General features: G+C 40.5%; 1 protein-coding gene and 2 long non-coding RNA genes across 4 annotated transcripts; 1 reads left to right on the top strand and 2 right to left on the bottom strand.

The window, feature by feature from the left end:
- Nucleotides 1–7,839: 7,839 nt before the first annotated feature.
- Nucleotides 7,840–15,380, bottom strand: LOC135342192 (sushi, von Willebrand factor type A, EGF and pentraxin domain-containing protein 1-like). The gene is made up of 23 exons (XM_064538881.1): nucleotides 15,132–15,380; nucleotides 13,765–15,072; nucleotides 13,491–13,700; nucleotides 13,225–13,434; nucleotides 12,986–13,177; nucleotides 12,747–12,938; nucleotides 12,442–12,657; nucleotides 12,177–12,389; nucleotides 11,900–12,112; nucleotides 11,625–11,837; nucleotides 11,360–11,569; nucleotides 11,106–11,306; nucleotides 10,831–11,043; nucleotides 10,564–10,773; nucleotides 10,308–10,508; nucleotides 10,008–10,229; nucleotides 9,735–9,947; nucleotides 9,458–9,670; nucleotides 9,181–9,393; nucleotides 8,908–9,117; nucleotides 8,639–8,848; nucleotides 8,382–8,591; nucleotides 7,840–8,218 (listed from the first exon to the last, which is right to left on the bottom strand). The coding sequence occupies exons 1-23, from the start codon at nucleotides 15,217–15,219 to the stop codon at nucleotides 8,046–8,048; spliced, it is 5,754 nt and encodes a 1,917-aa protein (XP_064394951.1). The 5' UTR covers nucleotides 15,220–15,380; the 3' UTR covers nucleotides 7,840–8,045.
- Nucleotides 15,381–17,105: 1,725 nt separating this feature from the next.
- On the bottom strand, nucleotides 17,106–21,107 carry LOC135342209 (uncharacterized). 2 transcript variants are annotated; one of them, XR_010396788.1, is made up of 3 exons: nucleotides 18,859–19,098; nucleotides 18,733–18,801; nucleotides 17,106–17,304 (listed from the first exon to the last, which is right to left on the bottom strand). It is a non-coding gene; the product is annotated as an uncharacterized LOC135342209 (long non-coding RNA). The 2 variants fall into 2 exon arrangements; XR_010396785.1 differs by having other exon boundaries at nucleotides 17,106–18,801; nucleotides 18,859–21,107.
- Nucleotides 21,108–22,726: 1,619 nt separating this feature from the next.
- On the top strand, nucleotides 22,727–23,974 carry LOC135342217 (uncharacterized). Its single transcript, XR_010396791.1, has 2 exons — nucleotides 22,727–23,623; nucleotides 23,686–23,974. It is a non-coding gene; the product is annotated as an uncharacterized LOC135342217 (long non-coding RNA).
- Nucleotides 23,975–26,079: the final 2,105 nt, after the last annotated feature.

Genomic DNA, 26,079 nt, shown 5'->3' with positions numbered 1-26,079 from the left:
TCTAACAATATTTGTGCAGCTTGAAAACTCAGAAGAAACATACATCGTGACATAGTTGGATGTGAAAATAGTGAAACTCTCAACTAAATAGTTATTTGTAAACTGCTCAATTGGAGGGATTATCATCATGAATGGGTCTCCCATGCCATCACTCATACCACCATATGCATACTGGGCGACCAGTACTGGAGAAGTGGATTCAATGCTACAGAAACTGCTAATAGGTAATTCAAATTCTCTGAAGCTCCCTCCACTCTGTAACTGGAATTCACTGACTAATATGTCAGTGTTACAGTTCACAGCTACACTTGTTGCTCGGGCACTAAGAACACGAATACGTTCACCAGAAGATCTACCCTCGAGAGATGCCACGAGGAATTTAAGCCCCATGTCACAGTCGGAGGCACTTGTTCAACCAGGTGGTCACAAGCTCCTACAACTTGAGGAACATTAGCACACTCAGATCCACTAAACACAGACAAAGGTTTGGAGCTAGTTATTCTTGTTCCTGTGATATCATTAACACTTTCCATCTGATACGTCTCCATACTATTGAGTGTTATTGTTGAGGAATCAAATTTGACAATAGTTTCATTTTCACAAGCCACCAACAAAATCACACTAGGACGGCTATTAACATTGACATAGGAGATTCCATAATATTCATATTCATCCACTTCCATTACAGTACAGGGTAATGCTAAATAGGCATCTGCACTAAAAATATGGGAAGAAATCCCATACACATTGACACTTCCGCCAGCTTCAACTATGATTCCCTTGTTTCTTTCAATGACAGATAAAACTTCAAAACTAGAAGGGATGTTTACAATAGTAGAAGATGTTGAAACACTACCACTAAGATTAATTGGAGTGACTGTGAAACTAACATCACTTGACTTTGGGTTTGTGATGAACAAAAACAAATCATTTGGGGACTGAGTTTTTTGTATAATTATAGATCTATGTATGTAGTAGTCTTAAATTGTCCATTGATCCTAGATGCGCCCTCATCAAGTGCTGGAAACAAATTCGCCGTTGGTTTTCTTAGAAATTTGGGTCTACCTGTGATTTGGGCATTACAGAATGCTTTCTTGTGAGCAAATGTGATTATGACTATTGACAGGGTCAAAGTAGCAATTCTGTAGCTCATCATTATATAGCAACTGATTAACTATACCTAAGCTATAATTATTATTATAGCTATAGTAGTTCTATCAGCACACAGTATAGGCTTTAAGACATGTCTATAGCTATAGTTACCCATTTCCTGGCAAGGAAGGCATATGTTATTGTCCCCAATGCATGCAACTCCTAACACTGTTGCAATTACACAAACTCCTAACATGCTCTGTTGCATAACACTGTCAGTAGATGTACACTTTATTATGCAACATGAGTCTAAGGGAGTATGGCTTCCTAAGGAATAGTATTACGTTAGCTTGGTTGTCAAATCATATTTGGTTGGGTCTACCTTGTACCTTCACCACAACAAACTCGAATTGAAAGGATATACAAGGTTTCTTGAGGAAAGCAAATAGCATAAACATTATTATCATGAGTGCATGGCAGAAGAGTGCAATGGGGCCTAAATACAACCAAATGCAAAATTCGCATATAATATAGAACAGCCCTCTTGCAAATATTCTGTAATACACATAATTTATTATACGGTATATAATTATGAGAGAGGTCTTTATAATACTGGAATATTTGTACTGCCATTCTGGTACACGTGTACGGTAGTGCTAAATAGGCATCTGACAGTTTATAAAGTAGACTTCAACAAGAATCCCTTTTCCTTGCATTCCATAATTATAGAGAATATTAATTTTAGGAAAATATGGGTTAGTAGTACTGGATGTAAGAACCACGAAATAAGCTGTGTCTGAGCCCCCTGGTGTTCAGACAGTGAAATGGGGTGGGGCTCCTCTGCAGAGTCCAGCAGATCACAGTCCTGATAATATATATTTAGTGCCTTTTAATCTAACCACATTGGTTAAATGCATGTGGTTTGTTGCAACAAAACTGTACAGTAACTAAAGTAAGTTGATCCAATGCAGCTGAAATTTATATAGCTATAGAGCTCACTATGGCACAAGGAGCATTCATTCTTTTTTCTCTTCAGTACCTCAGCCTGCCCATGATGAGAAGGTAGGCGAACTAATTAAGACCTACTTCTTACGAAGCTTGATGAATCCTCAGCGTTTATTCTTACTATATATATATACAAGTCGCTAACTGAGTCGCTTGGAAGCAGTTGCTCGTGACTTTGCTTCCACATTGAATAAACTATTTTGCTATAGCTCTCACATGCAGATTATTTCATTTATGTATCTTTCTCCTGTTTATCTCTGAGAACATACAAATGTAAAAAGTTCGCCTCCGGCGGGACGGTTTCCCCTCCCGGACCCACCCCCTGCATCGCAAGGAGAGAGTCCATTCATTTTCTCTGCCCCCCCCCCACCTAAAAAATCATCTTACGGCCTTGGTATCTCTAGTGTCCAACATGGTGTCTTTTGTAGTGTCCAATAGTGTCCAATAGTGTCTATCAACACTATTATTTTAGTAGTGCCCCATGGTGTACTATAGTATCTACGGTGTGTTACAGTTTCTCAGTGGCGTTCAGTGCCCGTGGTGTCTATGGTGTCCTACAGTTTTTCAGTGGTGTTCTGTAGTGCCCGTGGTGTCTATGGTGTCCAAAAGTTTCTCAGTGGCGTTCAGTAGTGCCCGTGGTGTCTATGGTGTCCTCAGTTTTTTGGTGTTCCAACCAAAATATGCTTACTATACAGTTAAAGAGTGAAAACATTCCCACTGAATTGCACTTAGCTCTGAATTTGTGATACACAAGAACAACTGCATGTCTTTCTCTTTTATGGGGAACCACTACAAATTATTTTATCACTTATTAACATTGTCACATCAGTCTATAGTTAATTTAAAACATACAAGAAGTCATGCAGTGTTACCTGTGATGTGGGCATTACAAGATCAATATTTTGTTGTTGAACTACTCAGTCTCCGGTTATAATAGTAATTTGATCTCAATATTGAGTCCAGATGTCTCTGATAATCACTTCGTTACAATATTCATACCATCCATGCCATGCAATGCCATGCACATACGAAAATTCGATCTTAATACCCCAGATGTCAATAAAGGCAATTATTATTGTTGTGCTTATTATTGTTGTGCTTCTTATTGTTGTGCTAAAAGTGAGTTTAGTGATCGACAATCGAGTAAAAGTAATAATTTCATTAGCAAAATGATAATTCTTTAAATACCTATTAATAATGTTGACAGCGATCAGTTTTTACGGTCTGAAACACCTTAATATAGTTCCTACTGTTATGGTCCATGCATGGTTTTCATGGTCTTGTAGCATTCCATGGTTCCTATACTGTTCCATAGTTTGGAAATTCCAGTTTGTGGATCTTTTAAAATCAACAGATGAGCAAACACCCAGTACAACTAGAGCTAGTACAGCCACCACACTCACAACAGGTATGACAACATCGAGGATAAGTAATGAAGATGAGGCAACTGCAACTGTAAATTGCATGTCTTACTATTAGAATCTCTAAGCATAATTAAGGCACCAGTAATGCCGTTTCCAGTGCAAGTTGTTGAGTTGTTACCAACCAGGAAAAACCCAGTGTCCCAATTGTATAAGTAGCCCTCATATAAAAAGCATATAAAATAGTTGCCGTTTTCATCAGCAGTAGAATATTGTGCAACTGCAACTATAAATTGCATGTCTTACGACTAAGCATAATTAAGGCACCAGTAATGCCGTTTCCAGTGCAAGTTGTTGAGTTGTTACCAACCAGGAAAAATCCAGTATAGGTATAGCCCTCATATAAAAAGCATATAAAATAGTTGCCGTTTTCATCAGCAGTAGAATATTGTGCGTCACAAAACCATTAAAAGAAATAGTCAAGGGAGGGCAGATGATAGCTTTTGAAAAATACGAATGAGGTGATTCAGTTATACTACAGAACTTATAGCCATGTAACTCACACTGATAAGATAAACAAAACTTACTTAGAGTAAGTTGCCGAACTCTGTCAGACATCAAAGTGCGTCAGTAAAAGGTTGTGTAATGCACAAGACTAATTGTACACTCTAACAGAAGGTCGCGCTATGTGCTATGCACTATATGCAAAGATTTCCAATACGCCACGTGTGATGTACTATGCGCCGAAGGAGGGAGAAAGACGTATACACAGTAAAAACTAGATCTATAGCTAGACTTCTAGCTGCATATATACAACTTGCCATGTGTTTGTGTTTACAACTCAGATTATGTGCTAAGTGCTATATGCGCTATATGCGAAGATGTCCGATACGCCATGTGTGATGTGCTATATATGCGCTATAGCTATGTAACAATTTTCAATGGGTCATGCGCGATGTGCTAAGCGCTGTGTGCTATGTGAAGCTCATTGTGTCCTGCCTGTGCATGAAGAAGTTCACGCGGCTGCCCACCAAGGTTTCCACCACAAGGCTGTTGTGAAGGTGATAGAAACTGCATCTTGTATCTACGCTGTATCAGAGAACTCTCGTTTCTCTTCAATGAAGGAGAAAGATTTTTAGCAGTAAAATAGATGTATATATACTGGTTACAGCCATCTATTATAGAGTGTGCAATAATTGATTTGTTTTGTTCGTGCATTACACACTTTTATGATGCATTGATGTCTGACAAGGTTAGGCGACTTACTCTATCATTTCTTGTAACTTGAATAACTGTTCACGCATCTTCAAAATGTATTGATCCCTTCCACCATTACCATGGTTACTATCTATAGGTATGACTTACACTCACCCATAGTTAAATACAGCCTCCAATACCAAGTTGTAGAAAGCAACATGGTATTAAAAGAAAACTCTTAGTGAGATTAAAACTTGAAGAAAAGGTTGATATTTGGTGTGAACTCATTCTAGCTCTGATCACAGCAACTTTAATGCTAACAAACGTGATTTGTATGCTTACTGCACGTGGTCATTTTATTTTTTGTGAATGGTGGCTTTAATGAAACAGCTACATGCAACTTGAGATCGTACAAGAGTGCTCTTCACACACATACTGATAGACTAGTGTCTTTTATCTGTAAACCCAAAAGATAGCTCTTACTATAGAGTGCAGTAGAAACTAGGTGGCTGCTACCACGTATATTTGTTCTACTTGATATACATCTATATAAACTTAAACACTCAACTTACCATTACAGGTGAATCCATCTGTTTAGCACCAAATCCATTCAAGCTAGCGCAGCTACAATTAAACTGTCTCATGTTATTTAAACAAATAGATTTTTGACCATGCACAGTTGCATTGTATGGGAGATAATCTCATGCCTCCAGGGTAACTAGAACTGGCTGTATAGCGAATCTGTACACCGAAACACCTAGAACAGCTGAGTTGTTTTAATGGCGAACAGAATGATCTCCAGTAAACATATTTTGTTCTACTTATGAGGCCACAAACTTCTCCATTTGAACAGACAACTTTCTGCCATCCAGTAACTACAGAATTGTCTGAACGTCGTGACATAGTTGGATGAGAAATTAGTGAAATTCTCGACTAAATAGTTATTTGTAAACTGCTCAATTGGAGGGATTATCATCATGGATGCATGGGTCTTCCACGCCATCACTCGTACCACCATATGCATACTGGGCGACCAGTACTGGAGAAGTGGATTCAATGCAACAGAAACTTTCAACTTCAAATTCTCTAAAGCTCCCTCTACTCTGTAACTGGAATTCACTGACTGATATGTCAGTGTTGCAGTTCACAATTGCATGCTCGGGCACTAAGAACACGAATACGTTCACCAGAAGATCTACCCTCGAGAGATGGTACGAGAAATTTTGAACCCCATGCATGTCACAGTCGGAAAGACTTGTTCAACCACGTGGTCACAGTAGTTTATATCTCGAGAAACATTAGCACAATCAGATCCACTAAACACAGACAAAGGTTTGGAGCTATAGTTATTCTTATTCGTGTGAGATCATCACATCCCTTCAAACTGATACGTTTCCATACTATTGTTGAGGAAGAATTGAATTTGACAACAGTTTCATTTTCACAAGCCACCAACAAAATAACACTACAAAAGGGTATACATAGGAGATTATACCAATGATCCCGGCATCATACGAGACTCCATAATAATTCGTTCATCCACTGCCATCATAGTATATACACTGTAACATGTCCGCAGAAAATAGTATACATCCTTGATCTTATAATTATGCCTCAGTGCGCATGCGCAAGCGAGGTATACGGTAGTGTGTTTGTGTGTCTGTGTGTGTGTGTGCATGTGTGTCTGTATGTGTGTGTAGACTGCTACAGCTGCTCAAGGATGAATCAAGTGCAAGTAAGAGTTTCTATAGGCTTCTAGTCATGTTTACTTGGATTTTAATTCGTGGATTTGCAAAATAATGCTTCGTTCTCGAGTTATGCCTAGTTTTGCTTACTTGGAATGCCATTGCAGCCTTTTCAGAAGAGCACGTAGCCAAATTTGTTTACTGAGTGTTGCTATTCTACTTAGTAGTAAACTCTGTACTAGAACGCTAGCTATTGGTAACTGCAAGAGTGAGAAGAGAACTGCAAGGCTCTGCTAATGCATGCAGCCTAATTAATTTTAGACTTGAACTTTTGGCATCGATCGTTTTTAACAACAATCAAGGTTGATCATTACCCACTCCTTGAGTTTGCATGCAGCAATTAAGTTCAACATGTCATGCGTATAAATGCTATTAGTAGCTTTATGTTATGTAGCTTTGGCATCTCCACCGAGGCATCAGCACCTGCAGTGCTTTCATTTACATCAGCTTCAACAAAGATCCCCCCAAAAACTGGATGATTGAAATGCTCCCACGATCAATTGTGACCGGGAAAATATTACTTAACTTTAGGTTTGTGGATGAATAAGAAATTTTATCCCATTGCAATTGACCACTAACTAGGGAAGTCAACGAGAGAGTTGTTGCCAGCACTTCACATCTATAAGATGAAGCAATGGACAATTCAAGAATTCTACTTGTGATTTGGGTATTACACATTCTTGTGAGCAAATGTATAATTATAATTATGAGTCCATAGTTAAGGCCACTCCAAGTGACACTCTGGTTTCTGGTCCTGAAGTTTTTCTAATTGCATGCGGGCGGGCGGCTTTTCTCATTATGTCATTATCAATTTCACCTTATGAATCTCATTATTTTGCAAATGAATATCATTATCACACTATTTTTGTACCGCATGACCATTCTGCGCATGCGTAGTAGAAATAATGAGATAGAAATCCAATAATGAGATAGAAATCCAAGAATAAAATCTGATGCGGGCGGTGGACCAGAAACCAGAGTATCACTTGGAGTGGCCTAAAGTAGTATTATATAGCTCATTTAACTGCATTGTCACTGACTTAGACCACAGATAGAAAAGGAAGAGTTCTATCTATAATAATATGCTTAGACCAGTCAGAAGCAGAGTGCTGGAGTCCCCTAGGCTTTTATTTTTGGTGACTAGTAATCTTGCAATGCTTATGCTTAGATAATTTCGTGGTGCATATGTCTCAGCTCCCCCTCCAAGGCCATGCATGCATGTAAAAGCTCCCCTTTGTCAATCTTCTTACGCCACAATATCAATGCTCCCTACTTTTATATAATTATAGCTAGATCTAGTTGTAAGTGCACATTAGTGTTCAAGGTGTTCACAGGTCTAGATTTTGCACTGTTTAGCACATTTTGCTGGTAATAAATTCTTTAAAATGTGAAATTAATGACATCCATACAGACTACAGACTTATAGTGTTGTCAGTGGACGTGGACAAGACGTATATGAAAAATTTTTTTTATCTCGATCGAAACCAACATAAAATTGAGCTCATTGGTATAGAGCATTATAGAATCACAAATTAAACGATAAGTTAGTGTTTCATACCCAAAGACCTCTATCTACTTAAATATAAATGACGTACTGTTGACAGTGATAATTATTAGTTTTGCACAGACTGAAAACCATTAAAGATTACAGTAGTTTAGCAGTCCCAGTTTCAGGCTTTTTTAACTTCAACAGATGGCTTATCACTTGAATATATCCATAGACAGCTCCACCCAGCACAACTAGAGCTAGTACAGCCACCACACTCACAACAGGTATGACAACACCGAGGATAAGTGATGCAGAAGAGGCAACTAAAACTGTGCATGAGTAAAAACACAAATTCATTGTTTTTCATTACTTACGAGAGCCTATAATTATGGAGTACTTAAAATTGTATCAATGTTTTTTTGGTCGTTAAAGGAATTATGTAGGGTTTGCCTTATTGTCATTATAATCTGTACACACTCATACTGTTTGCACCTTCACATTTCAGATCCTCTCCATCAAATGCACCGGTAATGCTACTTCCATCTCCATTGCAAGTCCTTGGATTGTTACCAACCAGATCAAAGCCAGTGTCACAACTGTGGTTAGCCGTCACATTGAAGGCATAATTTCCCAAACCATCAACGTCAGAAGAATAGATTACAGTCCCATTAATTGGGTCGGCAATCGGAGAACATGTTATTGCTGAAAAATTAGTTTGTTTCCAAACACAGAAGTATTATAGTATTTACCTTTGCAAGTTGGAGCAGAGGCATCAAATGAACCAGTAGTACTACTGCCATCTCCAGAGCAATTCCTTGTCTTGTTACCAACCAGAGAAAACCCAGAGTTGCAGCTGTAGGTAGCCATTACATTGAAAGCATAGCTGTTGTTTTGATCAGGCACATTCGAATAAGACAGAGAGCCGTTGGATAGATTGGAAAGTGGTGGGCATGTTATAGCTGTATGTAGCAGAAATGCTTATTCAAATTGAGTCCCTAAAATTGTTATTATAGCTTACCTTCACAGATAGGAACTAGGCCATCGAAGGTACCAGTAATGCTACTGCCGTTTCCAGTGCAAGTTGTTGAGTTGTCACCAACCAGAAAAAAGCCAGTGTCACAATTGTAGGTAGCCATCACATAAAAATCATAGTTGCCGTTTTCATCAGCAGTAGAATTGTATGTCACAGCACCATTATAAGGAATAGTCAACGGAGGGCAGGTGATAACTTTTGAAAAAGAATAGGTGCATGTGATTCGGCATGTAATTTAAAGCCATGCATGTAACTCACGCTGACAAGTTGAAGCCGACCCATCAAAAGTACCAATAATACTGCTGCCATCTCCAGTGCAAGTCCGTGAGTCGTTACCAACCAGATAAAACCCAGTGTCACAACTGTAGGTAGCCACCACAGCAAAAATATATGTGCCATTTTCATCAAGTGAGGCGCCACCAAAGTCAATATTGCCGTTGTTCGGTATGAGCACACCAGGGCAAGTTATGGCTGGTGGGTGGGGTGGAATAGGAGGGGAGTTAAAATGTCCAATAACAGAAGCATATGCACTTACGTTCACAAGATGGAGCTGCTCCATCAAAAGCACCAGTAGTGCTACTGCCAAGTCCAGTACACGTCCTCGAGCTATTACCAACCAGAGAAAATCCATTATCACAATTGTAATTAGCTACCACATCAAAGGCATAGTTGCTGTTTCCATCAGATGAGGCTCCACCAAAGTCAATACTGCCATTACTCGGCGCTGCCACAGCAGGGCAGGTTATAGCTGTAGACAGTTGGAGAGGAGAGGGTTAATAGTTGCAAATTAAGTGTGTGAAGAGTACACTCACGGTCACAAGTTGGAGCTGTTCCATTAAAGCCACCATTGACACTCATCCCATCTCCAGTGCAAATCCTTGAGCTGTTATCAACCAGAGCAAACCCAGTGTCACAACTGTAGGTAGCCATTACATTGAACGTAAAGTTGCCATTTACATCAGTAGCAACTCCACCATAAGACACAGTGCCATTAGTTGGGCTAATCAAAGGAGGACAGGTTATGGCTGCATAATTAAATTTAGGTTAGTAAGCTGAAACAAACATAATTATTTGGTCTCACTCACGTTCACAAGTTGGATCAATTCCACTAAATGCACCAGTAGTGCTACTGCCATCTCCAGTACATGTTCTTATGTCATTACCAATCAGAGCAAAACCAATGACACAAGTGTAGGTGGCCATCGTATCGAAAGGAATTTGGAGTTGGTTGTTGTTAGTAGATGTATCTCCACCATCATACTCTATTTTACCATTTATTGGGTCACTTAGAGCAGGGCAAATTATGGCTGCATGGAATGATAGAGTGCACCTTGAGTCACAAAGACACACACAATATTTATGCAGAATGTTAACTGGATACTCACTTTCACAAGTTGGTGCTTCTTCATCAAAAGAACCAGTAGTGATACTGCCATCTCCAGTACAAGTCCTGGTCGTATTACCAACCAGAGAAAATCCATTGTCACAACTGTATATTGCCTGCGTTCCAAACTCTAAATTATCACTGTCAACATTGTAAGTCACAGTCCCGTTGCAAGGATCGTTCAGAGGAGGGCAGGTAATAACTGTATATAATTATAAATAGAGTATATATACAGTTTAGCGTTTTCATTAACTCACCTTCACAAGTTGGTGCTTCTCCATTAAAAGAACCAGTGGTGCTACTTCCATCTCCAGTGCAAGTCCTTGTGTTGTTGTCAACTAGTGAAAACCCAGTATCACAACTGTAGGTAGCCTCGACATTGAAAGCATAGCTGTTGTTTTGACCAGGCACATTCGAATAAGAAACAGAGCCGTTGGTTAGATTGGAAAGTGGTGGGCATGTTATAGCTGTAGTAGAGAAGAGCCTATAATATACAACTCCTCGAATATTGTGTAAGTTCCTACCTGCACAGATTGTAGCTATACCATCAAAAACACCAGTAGTGCTACTGCCATCTCCGGTGCAAGTTCTTGTGTTATCCCCGACAAGAGAAAACCCAGTGTCACAACTGTAGGTAGCCACCACAGCAAAAATATAGGTGCCATTTTCATCACGTGAGGCGCCACCAAAGTCAATAGTACCGTTGTTTGGTATGGGCACACCAGGGCAAGTTATGGCTGGTGGGAGTGGATTGTTAGGGGAGTTAAAAATGTCCAATAACAGAAACATATGCACTTACGTTCACAAGTTGGAGCTGCTCCATCAAAAGCACCAGTAGTGCTACTGCCATCTCCAGTACAAGTCCTAGTCGTATTACCAACCAGAGAAAATCCATTGTCACAACTGTATATTGCCTGTGTTCCAAACTCTAAATTATCACTGTCAACATTGTAAGTCACAGTGCCGTTGGAAGGATCGTTCAGAGGAGGGCAGGTAATAACTGTATATATAATTATAAATAGAGTATACAGTTTAGCGTTTTCATTAACTCACCTTCACAAGTTGGTGCTTCTCCATTAAAAGAACCAGTGGTGCTACTTCCATCTCCAGTGCAAGTCCTTGTGTTGTTGTCAACTAGTGAAAATCCAGTATCACAACTGTAGGTAACCTTGACATTGAAAGCATAGCTGTTGTTTTGACCAGGCACATTCGAATAAGACAGAGAGCCGTTGGTTAGATTGGAAAGTGGTGGGCATGTTATAGCTGTAGCAGAGAAGCCTATAATATACAACTCCTGAAATATTGTGTAAGTTCCTACCTGCACAGATTGGAGCTATACCATCAAAAACACCAGTAGTGCTACTGCCATCTCCGGTGCAAGTTCTTGTGTTATTCCCGACAAGAGAAAACCCAGTATCACAACTGTAGGTAGCCACCACAGCAAAAATATAGGTGCCATTTTCATCACGTGAGGCGCCACCAAAGTCAATAGTACCGTTGTTTGGTATGGGCACACCAGGGCAAGTTATAGCTGGTGGGGGTGGATTGTTAGGGGAGTTAAAAATGTCCAATAACAGAAGCATATGCACTTACGTTCACAAGTTGGAGCTGCTCCATCGAAAGCACCAGTAGTGCTACTGCCGTCTCCAGTACACGTTCTCGAGCTATTACCAACCAGAGAAAATCCATTATCACAATTGTAATTAGCTACCACATCAAAGGCATAGTTGCTGTTTCCATCAGATGAGGCTCCACCAAAGTCAATACTGCCACTACTCGACGCTGCCACAGCAGGGCAGGTTATAGCTGTAGACAGTTGGAGAGAGGAGAGGGTTTACAGTTGCAAGTTAAGTGTGTGAAGAGCACTCACGGTCACAAGTTGGAGCTGTTCCATTAAAACCACCGTTGACACTCATCCCATCTCCAGTGCAAATCCTTGAGCTGTTATCAACCAGAGAAAACCCAGTGTCACAACTGTAGGTAGCCATTACATTGAACGATAAGTTGCCATTTACATCAGTAGCAACTCCGCCGTAGGACACAGTGCCATTGGTTGGGCTCATCAAAGGAGGACAGGTTATGGCTACATAGGAAAATTAGTGTAAGCTAAAACAAAACATGTTGGTGTCACTTACGTTCACAAGTTGGATCAATTCCACTAAATGCACCAGTAGTGCTACTACCATCTCCAGTGCAAAATCTTATGTCATTACCAATCAGAGCAAACCCAATGACACAAGTGTAGGTGACCATCGTACCAAAAGGAATTTGGAATTGGTTGTTATTAGCAGAAATACCTTCATAGTCTACATGGCCGTTCATAGGGTCACTTAGGGCAAGGCAGGTTATGGCTGCATATGGAATGATGGAGTGCACCTTGAGTCACAAGACACATGCTATTTATTGCAGAATGTAATTAACTGCATGCATGGACACTCACCTTCACAAGTTGGTGCTTCTCCATCAAAAGAACCAGTAATACTACTGCCATCTCCAGTACAAGTCCTGGTCGTATTACCAACCAAAGAAAATCCATTGTCACAACTGTACATTGCTGGTGTTCCAAACTCTAAATCAATGTTGTAAACCACAGAGCCATTGGATGGATCATTCAGGGGAGGGCAGGTAATGACTGTATATATTATAATTATACGGTTTAAACTTTTTTCATACGCTCACCTTCACAAGTTGGTGCTTCTCCATCAAAATAACCAGTAGTGTTACTGCTATCTCCACTACAAGTCCTGGTCGTATTACCAACTAGAAAAAACCCAGTGTTACAATTGTAGATCGCTTGCGATCCAAATTCTAAATCACTGTTGTAAACCACAGAGCCATTGGAAGGATCACTCAGGGGAGGGCAGGTAATGACTGTTATAGAATATTAGAGCACAGTTTAGCATTTTTCATGGACTCACCTTCACAAGTTGGTGATTCTCCATCAAAAGAACCATTAGTGCTACTTCCATCTCCAGTGCAAGTCCTTGTGTTGTTATCAACTAGTGAAAATCCAGTATCGCAACTGTAGGTAGCCATTACATTGAAAGCATAGCTGTTGTTTTGACCAGGCACATTCGAATAAGACAGAGAGCCATTGGTTAGATTGGAAAGTGGTGGGCATGTTATAGCTGTAGTAGAGAAGCCTATAATATAACAACTCCTGAAATATTGTGTAAGTTCCTACCTGCACAGATTGGAGCTATACCAGCAAAAGCACCAGTAGTGCTACTGCCATCTCCAGTGCAGTTCCTTGTATTGTCGCCGACAAGAGAAAATCCAGCGAAACAGCTGTAAGTAACTACCACATCAAAGGCATAGGTGTTGTTTTCATCAGCAGTGGCACTGTATGTCACAGAGCCATTGGTAGGATCAGTCGAGAGAGGACAAGTTATGGCTGCAATGAAAAGAAAGAAACAGTGACATGACCTCTTCTATTACTATAGAAACACTCAACTTACCATTACAGGTGAATCCATCAGTTCCAGTCAATTTAGCACCAAATCCAATCAAGCAGCTACAATTAAACTGTCCCATGTTATTCAAACAAATAGAATTTTGACCACAGTTACATTGTATGGGAGACAACCTCATGCCTCCAGGGTAACCATGAGAGTTAAGAGAGTTGAATCCGTACACTGAAACACCTAAAACGGCTGAGCTGTTTTGATGGCGGATAGAATGAGCTCCAGTAGACACATTTGTTCTACTTATGTGGCCACAAACTTCTCCATTTGAACAGACAACATTCTGCCACCCAGTAACAATGGAATTGTCTAATAATATCTGTTCAGTTTGAAAAAACTCAGAAGAAACATACACCGTGACATAGTTGGATATGAAATTAGTGAAACTCTCGACTAAATAGTTATTTGTAAACTGCTCAATTGGAGGGATTATCATCATGAATGGGTCTCCCACGCCATCACTCGCACCACCATATGCATACTGTGCGACCAGTACTGGTGAAGTGGATTCAATGCTACAGAAACTGTTAATAAGTATTTCAAATTCTCGGTAGCTCCCTCCACTCTGTAACTGGAATTGACTGACTGATACATTAGTGTTGCAATTCACAGCTACACTTGCTGCTCGGGCACTAAGAACACGAATACGTTCACCAGAAGATCTACCCTCAAGAGATGCTACGAAGAATTTTGAGCCCCATGTCACAGTCGGAGGCACTTGTTCAACCAGGTGATCACAAGCTTGGTTACCTTGAGGAATATTAGCACAATCATGTCCGCTAAATACAGACAAAGGTTTGGAGCTTGTTATTCTTGTTCCTGTGAGATCATTATCACTACTTTCCATCTGATAGGTTTCCATACTATTGAGTGTTATTGTTGAGGAATTGAATTTGATAACAGTTTCATTTTCACAAGCCACCACCAAAATAATACTACAAAAGGTTCCATAGGAGATTCCATAATATTCGTATTCATCCACTGCCATTACAGTACATGGTAATGCTAAATAGGCATCTGCAGAACCTGAATCATAAGACAGCCCATACACATTGATGTTTCCGTTAGCTTCAACAAGGATCCCCTTGTCCCTTTCATTAATAGATACAACTTCAAAACTGGATGGGATGTTTACAGTAGCAGAAGATGCTGAAACACTACCGCTAAAATCAATTGGAGTGATTGTGAAGCTAACAGCACTTGACTCTGGATTTGTGATGAATAAGAACAACTGTTCTGCAAGAGCAAAATTTATGGGGAAACCGACCACAAATCTATTGCCAGCACTTGATGGGGTCACATCTATAGGATCAATAGACAATTCAAATTTAAATTTAAGGCCTATTTGTTTTTCGTCCTACCTGTGATTTGGGTATTGCAGGATGCTTTCTTGTGAACAAATGTGATTACGATTATTGTCAGGATCAGAGTAGCAATTCTGTGTCTCATTTTAGCAGCTAGATCTAGTTACTGATTAACTGTCTATTCAGTGAGACAAACAATACTCACTAGATGAGCTATAAATTACAGTTTCTTGTAGAGGTCTACCACATGCAATAATAAATGATAGCTAGTTCCTGGAAGGTATGTGAGGCATGTCACTCAATACAAGTAGGAGTGACAATAACACACTTCATCTTCATTTTAGGTACTTGCATTAGAGTGTAGGTTTCCTGAGGCCTAGCTAATGGTACAAGCTGAATGTGTCTGACTAGATAGCAATAAAGATGAAACTGCTTGAAAATGTTTGTATCCATGCAATTAGTTGGTTCAAAGTGGGGAAACACACACACACACACACACGAAAACAAGATTGGTTGGCTTTGATGTTTTATGGTTTGATATTGGTATGGTTCGAATGCACACTTTTATATCGTGATTATGTCATGGTCCAGAGTAGCAATTCTGTAGCTCATTAAATAGCTCATTAAATTCATACATACACCTGTGCAAGGTATGCGAGCCATATGCTATTATGTAGGTAGGAGTGACTTTGTTCCAAATCACTAACACATCCAATAAGGGTATAAGGTTTCTTGAGCCCATCAAAGTAAACAAGACCAAGGAGCCAACCATAAAAGCTATTAATGCATGTTTTAGATAGTATGATGCCAAAGAAAAGGTTGTGAGATCAATAATTATTAATTATCACAATTTGCTACAGACTACGGCTAAAGCAGAGTTAGGCTGTGGCTGTACCAGTCGGTGTGATCTATTTTGTGCTTGTGTTAATTTAGGGCACCACATGCATGCATACATGCATGAAGTTAATCGTTTACAGGCTTTACCTATAGATCTTTACTCCTCTTCCATGGTGTTCATGATGATGTACACAATACAATTTACAGCAGCCCAGATTTAAAAGATAGCAATCAGCACTATAAAATTGTGTACAACACTCAGTCACTCAGTCTCACAGGAAGGTGCCCAATAAGAATGCACAGGTATATAGTAATGACCACGTTGCCGCATAATACACACCTCATTAGCTTCATTCTAGGTAGTTGCTTCTACAAGGTTTCCTGAGTCCTAACAAGTGATATAAACAAAGTACATTTGTACAAGCCCTGACTTCCTTTATTCACTAATGATTATGATTGTCCACAATACTTCTAAGAAAACCCCTTATTAACTTTGCTTGTTTTCATGGAACAGGAGAGGGAAACCTTATACCATATAAACGTTTATCTATACTCATACATACCATGCGCAGAGCACAAAACACACGTTGAATTTTATCTGTACCTTTAACATAGCCGTAAGAACCAGGGAGGCTAGGGGGCTCACCTGCTCAAACTAACCTACAGATTATTTCATGCACTGGACCAAAAATGACATTTCATTCTGTGGGTTTTAAAAGAAATGTGGATGACACATAGTGTCTCAATTACATTTTCTGCCTACAAGAAACATAGAATTTCATGCTGTGTGACAGGTACAAGATAGGGCTAAATCCCATGCATGTACAGGAAACACCTACACAATATCATGTTTCATGCAGCAGAAACTCTACCAGTTGTTTCACCTTTCATGTACATGAAATCTCTAAGACAATATCATGTTTCATGCAGCAGACATTCTACCAGTTGTTTTACCTTTCATGCACATGAAATCTATAAGACAATATCATGTTTCATGCAGCAGACATTCTACCAATTGTTTTACCTTTCATGCACATGAAATCTATAAGACAATATATCATGTTTCATGTAGCAGACATTCTACCAGTTGGTTCCACCTTTCATGTGCATAAAACATATAGGTTACATGACTTCCAACCCATTGAAAATACCATGCACGCATGCAGTACACCCCCTCCTCTCTTTTCGCAAAAATGTTTGCATTGATAATCATAAACACAAAATCTATATGCGTGACAGAAAATTATACAAAACACAAGAGTTGAGTCAAAGTAGGCATACCATATGGAATTGGCAGAGAAGACATCTTGATCTGTATATACCCACTGCACGGTCCTGTGGCTGTGATGAGTGCTTGTATATAGGTGACCAGATCCAATTGATCCCTATCCAACTGTAAGGGAGAAATCAACGGTTAGGACAACAATTTCTTACAAATTATTTGGTGTGTTACACATTTTTCGTGTTTAGAGCATTAATTAGAAAATCAAAACTGTGAAATTACCTAAGTTATATGCGAATAATTAGACTAAGAAAACAATTTGTGCCGAAATAATTATAGTGAATCCGTAACACTGAAGCTACCTTAATAAGTGTACTATTGGCATAAAAAAAGAAAACTTATCCTGAGAGACTCTTCGAGCGAGGGTGTTACTTCTGGACAGGAGCTATAGCTAGAGATGGGGGAGACATAGCCTCGATTCCAAGCCGCTGAGAAAGACGGCCTGTATACACTGTTTACGCATGCGCCAGAATTACCCAGAATCTGGGTAATCGTAAATTGCAGTATATTTATCAGTATTCTTATTCCGCATTAGTTTGTAAAACATTGATATCCGTTTCATTTATAATGATGTCATTGAAAAAAGAAATCTAGTCCAAGTTGTGTAATGGCTGCTACCTTCTCTTCTGCTCTCGCGTACGTGTTATCCTGTGTTGGAAAACCAGGTCTAGTCTTGAAAGACAAGCAGCTGGAGGCGTTGAAGTGTCTGTACGCTGGTGTTTATGTGGGTACCGTACCGACCGGCTAGGCTATGGCAAGTCCCAGAGCAAGTCCATCTGCTTTCCAGACACTCCCTTTCTTGATTGATGTGAAGCTTGACAGGACCAGTGCACCTCTCTCTGAAAGAAGTGTTGTGATGGTGATTTCTCCTCTTGTTTCTCTGAGTGAAGCCATCTTCAAAGTGTTGGTGTGTCTGTTCGACGTTCAGTGCCATTCTCTCTGGAAGGCAGTATTGTTGTGACATTTGCCGAAAATTGGTCACAGAGTAAGTACGTGGTATCTGGTCCGAGAACTGTGTGGCCTGAATGTGTTTACAATCCGAGGGACTTGTGTGTATCCGATCCGAGGGACTTGTTGCTTGAGTGTGTATTAATGGATAGTGCTTTCAATGGTAAATCTATTGTGTAAATCAATAAGTAGTCCTCACATTATGTTACGTCACAGCCACTGTACTTATCCACATTTATTTTTTACCCACAGGTTTAACTAAGATTAACTTGTCGCCTGAGTGTGTATCCGATCCGAGCCTCAAGTTAATGAATAAATCTACAGAGCTGATGTTTTACTTAGCTGTCTCTGTCTACAGTATATACAGAGAGGTAGCCTCTCCTTTTTGTTCTTTATCACAATAAGATAAAATACTGTTTTAACGTTCAATGAGATAAAATACGGTAAATAATAAATTAATTGTCCACCCACGCGCCAACAGTAAATACCAGGCCCACTATTCAAGGGGCTGGAGTCGAGGCTAGGGGAGACACTACGTATTTATAAAAACAAACGTTTAAAAATACATCAACATCATACTGCATGGCTCACACTATGTTTTTCCTCCTCTTTCTAGTCGTTTTGGTGTCTACAAATAGTCATTGCTCGAAACACCACCATCTGACATAAAAGAGAATAATTCAGTATTGTAGCAACAGCTAAATCCGATCTTCCCACCTGAAATCTGCAGCATTTTTTGTGGCCCTGAATGCACCTCTATTTTTCTCCAAACTAGGTACTAGGTACCTACATCCAGACAAAAGTTCAACTTCTTTTCTATAAAAGCACATGGCTAGCTGAAGCACATCTCTGGAAGCACATGGCTCTTATCTCAATGACCTAATGGTGATCTTTATTTGGAGTTGAGTGATCACCACATGGAATAGTTTGTTGGCTGGCTCACTAGCTAGCTACAGAGTTTTTCAGAGTTTTTGCAACAATTAATTGTGGAAATTTAACTCACGTGATGTTTTGCTCACGTGCCTTAGCCTTAATTAGCTTATAAGAGTGGGTGGGGGAGAGAAATGATAGCAAAAAACAGCACAATTTTAGAAGTTGTTCAGTGTTCATACAAATGAAGGGAGTGATAATCTGACACTGTAATATATTTTGTCAAATTCATACAGGTTCGTCTAGACTTTTTAAAGACAGATCCCCAGAAAATACTCAACTCAGCAGTAAAACAGAAGAATTGGGAGCCAGCCTATAGGATTCTAGGATTGCAGTATATATTATTGGAGAGCATATAGGATTTCTCCAGCATACACACAATTCAATTATTATTGTATGTATGCTGGTGAATTATGCTCTCCAGCAAGTAATACTACACTACAGATCTAAGATCCCACTCACTTCTTCTCTGAGGGTCTAGCAACTTAAAGTCTAGTACAAAGCTTTGAATGTGTGTTGTTCAGCTAGCTAGCTACAATCGAGCTACAATGCCTGTACTCCCTGCCCACTTTAATTTTGACTTATAAGGCTGAGGCACGTGAGCAAAACACACGCGAGTCAAATTTCCACAATTCAACTTTTGCAAGCAACCTGAAAAACTCTGTAGCTTACTCATCAGAGATTGAAGAGAAGGGGATATGAAACTAGTCACGTGAGCTTATGTGCTCAATGTAAATCAGAGTAAAAAGTTTAGGCACTCCGTGTTGCTATAAAAATGGCGGTTTAATTTGTAAATAAAACAAAACAGGCCCATGGGAAGCTGGATGACTCACTTGAAGAATTATTATCATATAATTGACTAGCCACAGATTGTTTTAAAATATATTTGGTGGCAATAAAATCCAGAACGCCAGATTCCCTGGTTTATTGGCTATACTAGCCTTTGTGGGACTGTAGCAGAAAGCAAGTTGGTTTTCATAAGATGGTTCAGTGATGAGTTTTAATGTTAGCTATGTATTCTATGTACTTGTGCCTGTCTCAAAGGCTAGATCGCTCTGATGCTGAAAGTATAATTGATTTTTAGTGTACAATTTTGCAAAATTTTGCTCCAGGACAAGTACAAGAGGTCAAAAAAGTTGAAGTGATCGAACAAGCTGTCTCTTGGCTCTTAGTTGATGAGCTGTTGCACTTCCCAAAGGTCCACTCTTGCATTTAATATCAACTTTGTTCTATATGTAGCAGCAAGTCCAGAGATACAGTCCCACAAAGTATTTTACATGATTTTACATAGAACTTGCAGTAAAGAGACAATGTGCCACGCCCATTTTGGGCAACACAGATTGTATGTACACGTCATCAAGTTTCATATCCCTCTCTCTTCAATCTCTGCTTATATGGAGCGCCACTCAGGCATGACAGAATGGGGATGGCAGGTCAATCATCAATCATTGCCAATCGGTTTGTCGATCACACCAATCTGTTCATCGATCATTTCCCAGTGGCGTGTACAATGGGGGGCTTTGGGGGCTTGAGCACCCCCCTGTCCTCCCAGACAACCATGAAACTAATCGTATCACTCAGTAGCTAGCTAGCTAACTGTGCAGCTCTATCTCATTGACACAACGATTACAAGTCATGACCACGCCCAATTGAGCATGTGCAATCAGTATTGCCATTCCAATGTTGTTATGTAATGCTAATTGCATGCATAATAGATCCTCTGCACTATCTCAGTCACCTCTTGCTCCACTGAGAGATACTGAGAAGCAATGACTAACACTAGAATGACTGGACATCCCCATTGTGATTGACCAGTTTGCTAGGATGTACCCCAGAAGAATAGTGCATGGAGATCCTACAAGATGACTGACTCATAATTACGTCTTATTATCACGCTATGCATGCATTAGATCCCATTTGAGTGTATTTAGCAGGGAACTATGAGCTATAGTACCGGTACTATAGATTACTCTGGGCTACAAACTACAACATTATACATTATATTGTCATTTACAAGAAGATACACAGAAAAATTATTGTAGCTAGATGCTTTGACTAGTAACATAGTAACAGAACTAGAATGGAAGAGAGAAGCTCTAGAGGAGAATAGTAGGAGCCGCTCTTTTCTTGGGCAGTGTGCTGTACTTTTTTGCTGCAAGGCTGCATGGGGGAGGAGCTGGATGTATGAAAGATATGCCGCAATAAATGCGGGGGCGTAAAATCGCGCGCGCTATGCGCGCGGCTTCATTTTTTTTTCTGTACTTTTGAGCACCCTCCTGCTTCAATCTCTAGAAACGCCCCTGTTTCCAATCGGTTTGTCAATCACACCATTGTCACCAATCGGTTCATCGATCATTTCCAATCGGTTTGTCGATCACACCAATCGGTTCATCGATCATTTCCAATCGGTTTGTCGCTTTGCCATGCCGCCTCTATGCTTGACCCTTGACCTGAGCTCCTAACCTTCACCTTGACACTATATTAGGCCAAGCAAAGTCAATTTGTAGTTTCTCAGGCTATATATTATTCCTAAAATAGCAAGCGGATTGAGGCATTTAATAATAATGATATTCATAGAATTTTAATTGAAAACACACCCCTAACTTCCTCAATAAGCGGAAGTGCATAATTTTTACTTATTAATTTTAGTCATAATTATATTCATGACCAAAAAACCATACAAATTTATCCTTTTCTTTTCTTTTAGTGCCTTTAATTTGAGGTCACGTGATATTTAACTTTTTTGTAAAGCTGCCAATTTCCAAGCGCGAGGGCCTGAGAAACTACAAATTGACTTTGCATGGCCTTAGACTAGACCGGAACTCGACTACTTACGTATTACGTATCTATAGCTAGCTATTAAAGATCAAGACAGAAGTGAAGCTCCAAGAGGGCCAGTCGTATTATGAATTCTGATGTTTCCCAAGTTGCATGCCCTCTCTTCTTTTATCCTTGGTATTTGTGTTTATGCAGGAAGTGATGTCGTCACTTTGAGCTGGCTTTCTTCACTGGGGCAGAGTCAGTGCCTCCATTGGGGTTAGACTTGTCGCCTGTACTCGCATTCTGCCCAAAAGGAATGTTCCCCACATCATCAACCTGTGCACTCCACCTTACACTACCAACACAGTACCACAACCAGACAGCTCTTTTCAAAGAAAAATGCTGTATGGCCTCAAGAACCATGGAGGTTTTGGGAAGCGCTAAGTGTTGCTCATAACTCATAACTCTGTAAACACACTTTCATTTATTATGCCAGAACATGTTTTCTGTATTTAACCTCTTCGGACCATGTTTTCATGCGTGTTATCATGTAATTTGCGTCACTTATTCATCCAGTATTGTCTCACACTGTTTTCTGTATTCCAGCATTATATATCAATTGACATGCGCACATACAATACAAGTTTCTAGCGAAACTTTAAAGTTGAAAGGTCAAGGGTCAAACCGATTGGTGTGGTGATCCAGAGGAGGTCGGACATCACTTGAACTTTCACTAATTATGTATTAGTTAATGTACAGTGTAGAGGGGTTTATGACAGTAAACCTCCCGACTACGAGGGCGTAAGCCCGAGGGGGAGGTGTGGTTTACTGTCACATAAACCCCGAGGCACTGTGCATTAACTGATATATGTCTCATCTGATTGGCTGACTGGTTGCTATGTAGCCTCGATTCAAGGCCGATTAAAATACGGCCTGGTACCTATTGCAGGGGTGATAGTGCGCATGCGCTTCAAATTACCCAGAATATGGGTAATCGTACTACGAACGTAAAACCTTAGTAAATTACACAGGAAATTAGTCCGTTTACTAAAAATATGTTCCGTAATACTTTATCTCTATGACTGAGTTCTGTAAAGCTGTGGCTTATGCCGTCTATTGCGTTGGTCTAGAAGGCTTGAACACTAGTTTTAAGACAGAAGAGGCTCTCATCTACGTCTAGGATGGTCCTATAGCCGGGTTGTCTTCGCAAGTAGCAGTTTGAGGCACCATGCACTTCCCATAGCCTGTACAGATCCAAGGTAAGACATCCTGACCATACAACCGTCATAGAGGTAGATGAGAGCCTCTTCTGGCTTCAGACTAGTGTGAAAGCCTTCTGGAACAACGCAATAGAGAGCTAAGCTGATGTACAAAGATAGAAAAGAGATGAGAGAAAGAAAAAGGGGATTCCCCAGATTCTGGAGAATAAACTAACGCATGCGCACTATCACCCCTGCAATAGGTACCAGGCCGTATTTTAATCGGCCTGGAATCGAGGCTAGTTGCTATGCATCCAGCTATATAAGCTTGCATGGATACCACATAGCAACACTATTCAAACAAGAAGACAACTAGGAAAAAGAGAGCTCGTCCACACCAGGGCTCCTGTCCACACTCAAAGCCTTGCGACAGAATAATATTATGAGCAGCCAGCCCCTCCCTCCAAGCGACCGGTACAGCTCTGTGCAATTAGTCAGCCCCTCCCTCCATCTAGTGCTGCAGCACTGAACCAGCCAGAAAAAACAACACAGCTAGCTCTCTTTGGCTATGCCAGGCTAGTAAGCAAGCAAAGGTAAGCTTAAATTAGCCACTCCTATATTATTATTAAACTGGCTTCTTTTTCTTTGAATACAGAAGCTGAACAGGCCTAGTGCAGTGCGTGCAGTACTAGTGCTAGTGAGCAAGTCTGCCTGAGCCAGCTAGTCTCCCAGAGTCTCTCTAAAGCAGCTCCTTCTGCAAGCACACAGCAGAATTTTTGATGAACTAGTCTTACAGACTACACCCGACTCTATGTGTTTTATTTATGATATTTTGTTTCTCTTGCAAGACATTTCATTCATCTTCATTCATCGAAAACACCATTATTTTAATTTTAGTTGCATATGCTTGAGGTGCCAATTTATGAGCCATATTTTCCCTTGTAGCCCTGAGGTGCCAATTTATGACAGTTAAACCCCACTAGACTACATGGCAAAAGTGTAGTAGGTGGGAAATATGACCTTTTAATGACATTCCAGGCCAAATTGCTTTTCGTTTTTGCTGATCAGCAGCAGAACTGACTGGATCTAGGCGGATCTAGCTAGTATAGGTATTATGTGCTGATAGGGTTAGGTCCAGTAATCATCACAGACACCAAACACAACTATAGTTGTCAACAGAATCAGCGACAGAAACCGTGCCTAAATATTGTCTCATGAATCAGTCGCCCTCTATAACATAGACTCGCGATTAGGACACGATATGTCCCAAGTGGTTTCCCATCCTACCAGGTCTTCAAAATCAACCTCATCCACAATTGATCATATTTACCTCTCAAACTGTCTATCACACTCCTACTCAATTCTGTCACCCCTCTCCTCATATCTGACCACTCATGCATCCTTCTAACTCTCACTAATGTAGTCCCCCCCTGCTAAAACCCCTAAAAGAAAAATGTGGCTTTACCAAAGAGCTGACTTCAAATCAGCGAATGACAGTCTAACCAACTTTTCTCTAGACAAATCTTCACCAATCGACTCGGCCTGGAAAGACTGGCATACACATTTTATGTCTGTTATGTCTGACTCCATCCCCTCAAGACTTGTGAAGCGTACAAACAACCTCCCCTACCTCACATCTGAAGTGCTAAAGCTCATTCGTAAGAAACACCAAACCTTCAAGAAAGCCAGTCACCTTGCAACCGACAAAGCTTGGTCCAAGTACAAAATCATCCGAAACCACACCACTGCAGTACTCAAAGCTGCTCACTCCCGCTTCCTAGACTCTCTCACATCCAAACTAAAATCCCCCCAGGACTTCTGGAAGTCGTTTCACAAACTCTCTCCAAAAAGAAGTCGAATCCCAGTTGATCTCACTTTTGGCACTGATTCGGAATCCACCTCTCTAGGCAAAGCAAATCTTCTAAACCGCTTTTTCGCTTCCTGTTTCACAACTGCCACCTCAACCAAATCCCCCATCAAAACATCACCTGGTCATCCTACACTAACTGTCATTACTCCTGAAGAAACTGAAGTGCACAAACTCCTGTCTCAGCAAAAAACCAACACTGCAACTAGCCCAGATGGAAACTCTGGTCACATGCTTAGAGGCACTGCATCATCCATTTCTCGTGACCTCACCAAAATCTTCCAGTTGTCGCTCACTCATCAAAAAGTCCCTCATGCCTGGAAAGTATCGAACATCAACCCCATCCCCAAATCTAAAGACATGGACAAATGCTCAAACTACAGACCTATATCTCTCCTGTCCCTTCCCTCGAAAATCTTAGAAAGACTAATTCATGTCCATGTCTCCAAGTTCATAACCAAGCACAGCTTGCTCTCAAACATCCAGTTTGGATTCCGTCCCAGGTCATCCACTCAAGAAGCTCTCCTAAAAGTCACTAACACCTGGCACTCCATGCTTGCAAAACACTCCCAAATTGCTGCGGTATTTCTTGATGTCAGGAAAGCTTTCGACTCGGTACCGCACAACCAACTCATCAAAGCACTCCACTCGTTTGGAATCCAGGGACCACTACTGAATTGGTTCAGGGACTATCTCACCTCGAGATCCCAACAAGTAGTCCTTGACGGTAAATCATCATCCACTGTGCCTGTGACCTCAGGCGTCCCTCAAGGGTCCATTCTGGGACCCCTCATGTTCAACCTCTTCATGAACTCCATTTCAAAACTATCGCTTTCGAGAGACTGCCACCTCATGCTTTATGCCGACGACATCTTACTCTTTAAACCGATCAACACAAACGCCAAGCTGGAGGATTTTCAGGGAGACCTTCACCAGGTTACAAACTGGATACAAAGACACGGTCTCACCCCTAACCATCAGAAAACTCAGTACCTCCCAATCTCTCGATCCAAAAACGGCCCAAGGCTCACCATCTCCTTAAATGGTCAGACTATCAACCCATCAAGTGAAGTTAAATACCTTGGAGTCACCTTAACACCAAATTTATCGTGGTCTACCCACATTGAGAACATCTCCAAGTCTTCCAAACAACTGCTAGGTAGAATACATAGGAACTTTCGT

This window comes from Halichondria panicea, chromosome 1 (genome assembly GCF_963675165.1).
Source record: "Halichondria panicea chromosome 1, odHalPani1.1, whole genome shotgun sequence".
Lineage (NCBI taxonomy): Eukaryota > Metazoa > Porifera > Demospongiae > Suberitida > Halichondriidae > Halichondria > Halichondria panicea.
The sequence above is the reverse complement of the archived record's forward strand: the minus strand, read 5'-3'. Positions and strand labels throughout refer to the sequence as shown.

Excerpts from the sequence above, each read along its gene's own strand:
- LOC135342192 (XM_064538881.1), bottom strand. The coding sequence starts at position 15,219 with ATGAGACACAGAATTGCTACTCTGATCCTGACAATAATCGTAATCACA. Across the intron at positions 10,230-10,307 it reads AGAAGCACCAACTTGTGAAA|CCATAATTTGCCCTGCTCTA; the intron begins GTGAGTATCCAG and ends CATTCCATGCAG. Across the intron at positions 9,118-9,180 it reads GTCGGCTTCAACTTGTCAGC|TTATCACCTGCCCTCCGTTG; the intron begins GTGAGTTACATG and ends CTTTTTCAAAAG.